This window comes from Erythrolamprus reginae, chromosome 4 (assembly GCF_031021105.1).
Source record: "Erythrolamprus reginae isolate rEryReg1 chromosome 4, rEryReg1.hap1, whole genome shotgun sequence".
NCBI lineage: Eukaryota > Metazoa > Chordata > Lepidosauria > Squamata > Dipsadidae > Erythrolamprus > Erythrolamprus reginae.
Genome location: NC_091953.1, coordinates 9,829,456 through 9,837,387, shown reverse-complemented (window position 1 = coordinate 9,837,387; position 7,932 = coordinate 9,829,456). Strand labels below are relative to the sequence as shown.

The window sequence follows — 7,932 nt, the reverse complement described above, 5'->3', positions numbered from 1 at the left end:
AGAGGAATGGAATAAGAAAATCATGATGATGTTACCTAGTCTGGTAATGAAACGTTCAGAAACTAAATTGAGACAAGCCAGCAAACCACTGCCGAAAACCACTTGATCAGTGTCGGAATCACCAATATTGGAAGCGGCACTACCACGACGTGCTAGGATTGTAAAATTACACATGTAATTTAATTTTTTTCCGGCTACACACATCAAATTGGTTGTTTCTGTTCTGCTGTCATCGTCACACAAGACCCTTCCAGAGTCCCTGCAGCGGCCTGCACGGTGAAGGCTGCGATAGACAGCTGTCTCTTCACTTCCTGCCAAGCTTTCTGCCGATCTGTCCTGCTGCCTATATCGAACAGAGCATCGTAGATCCCTGGGAAAGACATCCCTGCATATTTGTTGCGGCTGCTCGGAGCAAAAACGACGTGTCTAGAGCAAGAAGACAGAAGTAAAAATAATTAGTAAAGTTGTGCAAATTTAGCAAAGGTGAAGAAGCTTTCTTGGATGTGAAGCGAAATGTTTTTTGGGGAGGCAGTAGTGGGCCGCTCCTGGAACGGTCGTAATCTCCGCTCCGGTAGCAAAAATGGGGATACGTAGGCATCTGCATGTGTGCCCCTGCATGATATTTGACTTTTATGCATGCACAGCAAGTGAAATCACACGCAAGGACACTCCTACGCATGAGATTTCTGTGATTTTCGGCCTTTTGTTGCTTTTGCACATGCGCAGAAGCAAAGATTGGCGAAAATCACCAAAATCTCGAGCATCCTCGTGCAAGATTTCATCTCTGCACATATGCGCAGAACCTGAATTTCATGTAGGACATGTGTGCCCACCCCCAATCATACTTGGGCGTGGACCAGAGTACCTTCGGAACCGCCTGCTACTGCACGAATCCCAGCGACCGATAAGGTCCCACAGAGTTGGCCTTCTCTGGGTCCCGTCGTTTGGCGGGCCCCAGGGGAAGAGCCTTCTCTGTGGCGGCCCCGGCCCTCTGGAAACAACTCTCCCCAGAGATTAGAACTGCCCCCACCCTCCTTGTCTTTCGTAAACTACTCAAGACTCACTTATACCGCCAAGCATGGGGGAGTTGAGACACCTTTCCCACAGGCTATTTTATACTTTGTTTTATGTTTGGTATGAATGTGCTGTTTGGTTTTTTAAATAATGATAGGGTTTTATATGTTTTTTAATATTAGATTTGTTCCATTACTATTGTGTTTTTTATTACTGTTGTGAGCCGCCCTGAGTCTTCGGAGAGGGGCGGCGTACAAATCTAAATAATAATAATAATAATAATAATAATAATAATAATAATAATAATAATAATAATACTTAGCAAAAAGTCTGACTGAACTCAGATGCTTTACCTGTAGAACGGTCTGCCTGGCAAGCCAAGAGGGTCGATGAAAGCTCTCTCGAGGAACATCAACTGATCATTCATGCACCGGACAGCAATTGGGCTGCAAAAAATAGAAGACATAGGAAAGTGTCAAACACAATTTGACAATTCAGGATAGTATTTTTCAACCGTGACAACTTTTGAAATGGGTGGACTTCAACTCCCAGAATTCCCCCCGTCATGCGTGAATTCTGGGAGTTGAAGTCTACCATGCTGTGCTAAAACACTGCGATCAGTAATGGGCTGCTGGTTATGCAGTCCCGGTAGGAAATTCCAGGATTCCCACACATCTGCGCGTCCCTGATGCACTGCACATGCGCCCCGGCAAAAGATTTGGCTTCTGCACATGCGCAACAAGCAAAATCTGGCACAAGGACATGCGTGTGAGTGAGATTTTGGCCATTTTCGCTGATTTTTTGCTTCTGCGCGTGTGCGGAAGCAAAAATATCGGCAAAAATTCACCAAAATCTCACTTGCACGTTCTCGTGCAAGATTTCACTTGCTGCACATGCGCAGAAGCCAAATCTTGTGTCAACGGGTGCACAAGCGAGATTTCATTGATTTTCACTGACATTTTGATTTCAGCGATTTTCGCCGATTGCTTCTGTGCATTTGTGGAAGCAAAAATATTGGCAAAAATCGCCAGAATCTCGCTCACATGCGTGTCCTCGCACAAGATTTTGCTTGCTGTACATGCTCAGAAGCCAAATCTTGTGTCAGTGGGTGCGCACAGAGCCCCGGAGGGCGCACTGGTAGCGTCAAAATACGAGCGGCCCTTCACTGACTGATGTAAGCAAAACTTTCTCCTAAAGACGAACGGATGAATGATCATCACTCACACCCATAAAGTTGCTTCCCCTTTTGTAGAAAAATTAAACTTACTTATTCGTGTCCAGTTCTAAAAGCCTGCGGTGAAAATCCATTGCTACAGACGCAAAATGATTAACGGCAGAAAACAGGGCATCTGCAGATAGAAAAACTGCACAGTGAGCTTCAAAGCTTTGCAATTTCTATAGTTTAAATGAGACCGAGAAGCCTTGCACAGCTTCTTCATTTTAACACCATCAAACCAGCTCTGTTCTGGGTCACATAGAATAGATAGATAGAATCCTTTATTGGCCAAGTGTGATTGGACACACAAGGAATTTGTCTTGTTGCATATGCTCTTAGTGTACATAAAAGAAAAAGATACATTTGTCAAGAATCATAAGGTACTACAGTGATCCCTCGAGTTTCGCAATCTCGATCTTCGCGAAACGCTATATCGCGATTTTTAAAAAAATATTAATTAAAAAAAACCCCACTTCCAGGTTTGGCTTTGGGAGTCAGCTGGGAAGCGGCGCGGCTGTTTTAAAAGGTCGCAGCCGGCCTGGGGGGCTTCCCAGCACCCCCCCGAACCCCGAACCTGGGTCTTCCCGGACGCCCACGCAAAGGGGAAACCCCGGCTCCTTGCTGATGCCCGCCGCTCGCCCGCCCGCCAGCAAGAGGGGGAAGACCCAGGGAAGGTTCCTTCGGCCGCCCAGCAGCTGATCTGCTCGGTAGCGCAGCAGCAGCGAGGAGCCGAATCGGGGTTTCCCCTTTGCGTGGGCGGCGGGGAACGCAAACTCCACCATCTACGCATGCGCGTCCATAGAAAAAAAGGGCGCGCATGCGCAGATGGTGTTTTTACTTCCGCAACCCTACATCGCGAAAAATCGATTATCGCGAGGGGTCTTGGAATGGAACCCTCGCGATAATAGAGGGATCACTGTATATCATAATGTAGTAATGATTATAGGGGTCAAATAAGCAATGAGAAAACAATAAAAATCTTAAGGATACAAGCAACAAATTACAGTTAAACAGTCATAAATGGGAGGAAATGGGTGATAGGAATAAGAACAAACTAGGAGTAGTAGTAGTAGTGCAGACTTAGTAAACAGTTTGACAATGTTGAGGGAATTATTTGTTTACCACAGTGATGGTGTTCGTGAAAAAACAGTTCTTGTGTCTAGTTGTCTTGGCGTGCAGTGCCCTATAGCGACATTTTGAGGGTAGGAGTTGAAACAGTTTATGTCCAGGATGCAAGGGGTCAGTAAATATTTTCACCGCCCTCTTTTTGACTCGTGCAGTTTGCAGGTCCTCCATGGAAGGCAGGATGGCAGCAAGTCATTTTTCTGACCAAGAGGGAGGGGTGCATAGGATAGAGGAGTTGGCAAATTTTACACTCTAAATAAATAGATATTGTTAAAGGTGCTATGATTCTACCCTTGGCGGACAGAATGACAATGAATAGGAAGCTCAAAGACAAATTTATGGATTCCTAGTCACATTCGAGAGAAACCTTACCAAATGAAACTCCGTACTTCTCGAGTTCTTCCTTATGTTTCTTGGCTTGGTCATAGATTTCATCGGCGTAGAGCCTCAGAGCTTCCGCGTAATCCTGACAACGGAGAGGAAGGACGGGCAATTCTGAAAGCTCATAAACCAAGCCTGCACGTATCTGAGCCACGGTGAGCTGCTTCTGGAAAGAGGGGTCATAAAACCGCTTGACCAGCTCGAAGGTCTCATAGGTAGTGTGGTAAACAGGATAATTGCTGTATTTGTCCAATTTCTGTTTTAAAAAAAAAGAATAAATAAATAAATAAATGTGACAGCAGAATGAAGTCCACCTTCAGCGGCAAAGAGTCACATTTCCTGACAGTTTATTCGACTGTTCAAAACCAAAGGCATATCCAAGTCTATGGAGAGGAGCGGCATACAAATCCAATAAATAATAATAATAATAATAATCCAAGTCAGGCACAGTCCTGCTATCTGCTATGGCAGTGGTGGCAAATCTTTTTTTGGTTCGCGTGCCAAAAAGGTGTGTGTAAGTGTGCTAGCACATTATTATTATTATTATTATTATTATTATTATTATTATTATTATTATTATTATTATGTCAATACAACACAGCAAACGAGATCACTATGCTGGATTTGGTATTTCATCACCAGTCGGGCACTTCCCAAGCACCTAGGACTTCGTGATGTAGCGGTGAATTATGTGTGCGGATCCCAGCAAAGCGGCCTTTTGCAATTGACAGATGGAGATTTTGTCAATTCCGATGGTTTTCAAATGTCCGCTGAGATCCTTTAGCACTGCGCCCAGCGTGCCAAGTACCACTGGAACCACTTTCACTGGCTTATGCCACAGTCGTTGCAGCTCGATTTTTAGATCTTCGTATTTCACTAATTTCTCTAGCTGCTTCTCCTCAATTCTGCTGTCTCCTGGGATTGCGATGTCAATAATCCATACTTTCTTTTTCTGAAGTCGGAAGTCCCACAGTAGTTTTGCTTGCTCATTTTCGACCACTTTTTCGGGTTTATGATCCCACCAGTTCTTTGCCACTGGTAAATGGTAGTTCCGGCACAAGTTCCAGTATAATAATAATAATAATAATAATAATAATAATAATAATAATAATAATAATAATAATAATAATAATTTATTATTCTCTGGTAGCCCTTCACTGCATACCGGCCTCACAGAAGCCTGCAACGGTGAAAAAACAGCCAAATGGGCAAACCGGAAGTCCATTTTCTGAACTTCTGGTTTGCCCATTTTTTGCACTCCGGGCCTTCTCCAAGGCTGAAAATCAGCTGCCCAGCTTCCTGCAGCCCTCCGTCAGTGATAATGGAGGCTGAGATGGTCGCTTGTGGCCTGTTTTTGATGTTTGTTTTTACTGGCAGAACAACCAGGAGCCTGTCCTTCGTATTTATTTCTTTGTTTTTTGTTTGTTTGTTTGTTTTGTCAAGTACATATTGAAGGTATGTAAAGATATAATAATATTCAAATACATGATACTAGTAAAAAATAGAAAGAAACATTAGATATAACAATATTCATGTACATGATACTAGTAAAAAATAGAAAGAAACAGATATAATAATATTCATATACATGATACTAGTAAAACAGAAACATTAGGACAGGGGACGGAAGCCACTCTGGTGCACTTATGCATGCCCCTTACTGACCTCTTAGGAATTGGGAGAGGTCAACAGTGGAATGTCTAAGGGTAAAGTTTTGGGGGTTAGGTAATGGAACTACAGAGTCTGGTAGTGAGTTCCATGCATCAAATACTACAGTCGTATTTCCTGCAGTCGAGTTTGGAGAGGTTTACATTAAGTTTGTATCTGTTGTGTGCTTGTGTGTTGTTGTGGTTGAAGCTGAAGTGGTCACTGACAGGAAGGACGTTGTAGCATATGATTTTATGGGCTACGCTTAGGTTGTGTTTAAGGCGATGTACTTCTAAGCTTTCTAAACCTAGGATTGTAAGTCTAGTTTTGTAGAGTATTCGGTTACGAGTGGAGGAGTGAAGGGCTCTTCTGGTAAAGTACTGTATCTCTGGACATTTTGTAGAGTGTTTATTTACGAAATGCGGTGTGGGTTCTGTTGAGGTTAGCTGTGGCCCATCTCCTGCCCCAAGCAATGTGGAGGTGGAGGTGGGGGAGACATCCACATGCTGCAGGGCTGTTTTGCTCCCAGTAGAATCTGCCGACGAAGTCTCCTCTGACCAAGGAAGTATGAGTGACAGGGAAGAGGGGAGTTTGGCAGACAGCCCAGGAGGAGATCAGTCATCTGTATCATCCCTGGATTCTGAACAAGAATTAATGACACATCCACGCATGCGTAGAGTGATGCATAGGAGACAACAACTGAAGGATTATTACAAGAGAAAATGAGGCCACCTGTGGTTGGGTGGGGCTGCTGCAATTAGTGCTACAGATAAAAGTGCAGCCTGGTGTTTTAGCCTCATGGCAGTTTATCTGATTCATTGTTTCATCAAGATCGTGGTTTTTGATTTTCAGGATTGTATGTGTGGACTCTCTGGACTTTAGAATTGGACTCAATTTCCCAGTTATTGGGTGAGCAATTGGATTGCATTTAACCTGTGCTTTGTGTGTACCAGAAAATCCTTTTGACATTTAAAAAGGGAGCTGTTTCTGTTTTTCTGTTTATAAAAACTTTTGAGTTTTCCTTTTATCTTGTGGTGTGTGTCTGCCTGGACTAATTACCCTCTAATTACGGGCGGTTGAAACAGGCCGGCAGAACAGGGTCCAGACAGATTTTTGAAAACATCCAGTGATGGAGAATCAACTGAAAACAAGCTGTTTCACTGATAAGTTGTCAGGAAATTTCTCCTCAGTTCTAGGTCATATTGGAAACCGTTTTCCTCAGTGTGATCTGACCCACCTCTTGCTTTAGGTTAGTACATTTCTGTTTCTAATCTCTACTCCACTTAAGTGTGGCTTCAGGGATTCAAGCAACTAAGAAACACCGGTAGATTTACGGAATAAAATAAATATATTGACTGCTCTTTCCAAAGCTGTTGGTGACAGCCGTTTAAACAAGCAGTTTGGCTTACCCGGTTTTTAGTGTAGCGAACTCTGCCAGACGCAATCCCTAATCTTTGAAAGAAAGCTTCAAAATCACTGCCCGATCCAAGCTTGTTGATCCTGGCCAGATAGGAAAAAGAAGGGGAGAATTCGAGATTCAATCTTTTTGTATCATTACCACTTTTTTGTTGTTGGTTTCCACTTCAAATCAAATTCACTATTACAGTCATAGACCAAAACAAATAAAAACACTTAGTGAATACACAATCAAAAGTTTTAGGAAAAAATGATAAAGAAGAGATACAATTCATGATAAATTCCAGTCTATCAATTATGCATTGTCAATACAGTGTTCCCTCGATTTTTGCGGGTTCAAAGTAAAATAGAAGCAAAACACCCTTTTGGTAGTCACAGGGCTCACCTTCAAAGCAACAGACCTGAATGCTGTGAAAAACACAAAACAAATAACAAGCAGCTGTGAAGACGTCACAGCCACTCTCCTTCAAACACTTGACTATGGTTTAGTTTAAGAGTCCTGGAATCAATGTAAAGAGAGTCCTTAGAGAATCCTGAGATGAAAGACACTTCCTCTTTCACCAAATGGATAAACTTCCACACTCTGAGGCCAGAACGCTGCCAATTTAACTGCATCCCCAATTAGTCAAACCACACCCAACCACACCCCTGTAGAATTTACCCAGTTGCTCTTTTCTAGTCATTGCCCTGCGCCTGCGCACATCAATGAATGTCTCACCATCCGAATCCAGCGAGGATAACGATGATGAATTACTCCCTAATGGGCTGTCTGCCATGAACCCCTCTGAGGATCCCATTTCACATTCACTCTGCTTCAGACGCTTCGCTGTCGGAAGCAGTCGGCGGTAAAACTGGCCTCTGACACTGGGAGGATTCACCCACATCCACCCTCACAGTGCTTGGGGCAGGAGCTGGCCCGGAGCCAACCACAACAGTGTGTAATGTGTATGTACACATACGGCATATATACTTAGAATTAAATAGTATATTTTGGATGTTCAGTAATAGTAAATAGATAAGGAAATTGTATCTCTTTGAGGCGAGGAGAGGCCAGGCAACCTAACACTAACCCTTGATATGAGTGATGTCAAGTTGGCCACCTTTAAGCCAGTCACATGACCTTCAAGCCACCT

The 7,932-nt window shown here is 43.4% G+C and overlaps 1 protein-coding gene across 2 annotated transcripts in view; it reads right to left on the bottom strand.

Annotated features, from left to right (window-relative positions):
- Nucleotides 1–158: 158 nt before the first annotated feature.
- The window catches only part of NAALAD2 (N-acetylated alpha-linked acidic dipeptidase 2), a 44,790-nt gene continuing 37,016 nt past the window's right edge, over nucleotides 159–7,932 (bottom strand). For both annotated transcript variants that reach the window (XM_070751645.1, XM_070751646.1), the window contains 5 exons: nucleotides 6,793–6,883; nucleotides 3,728–3,992; nucleotides 2,282–2,363; nucleotides 1,368–1,460; nucleotides 159–426 (listed from right to left, as the gene is read on the bottom strand). In XM_070751645.1, coding sequence (XP_070607746.1) covers nucleotides 204–426; nucleotides 1,368–1,460; nucleotides 2,282–2,363; nucleotides 3,728–3,992; nucleotides 6,793–6,883 — 754 coding nt within the window. In that variant the 3' untranslated portion in view covers nucleotides 159–203. The remainder of the gene's footprint in view (nucleotides 427–1,367; nucleotides 1,461–2,281; nucleotides 2,364–3,727; nucleotides 3,993–6,792; nucleotides 6,884–7,932) is intronic.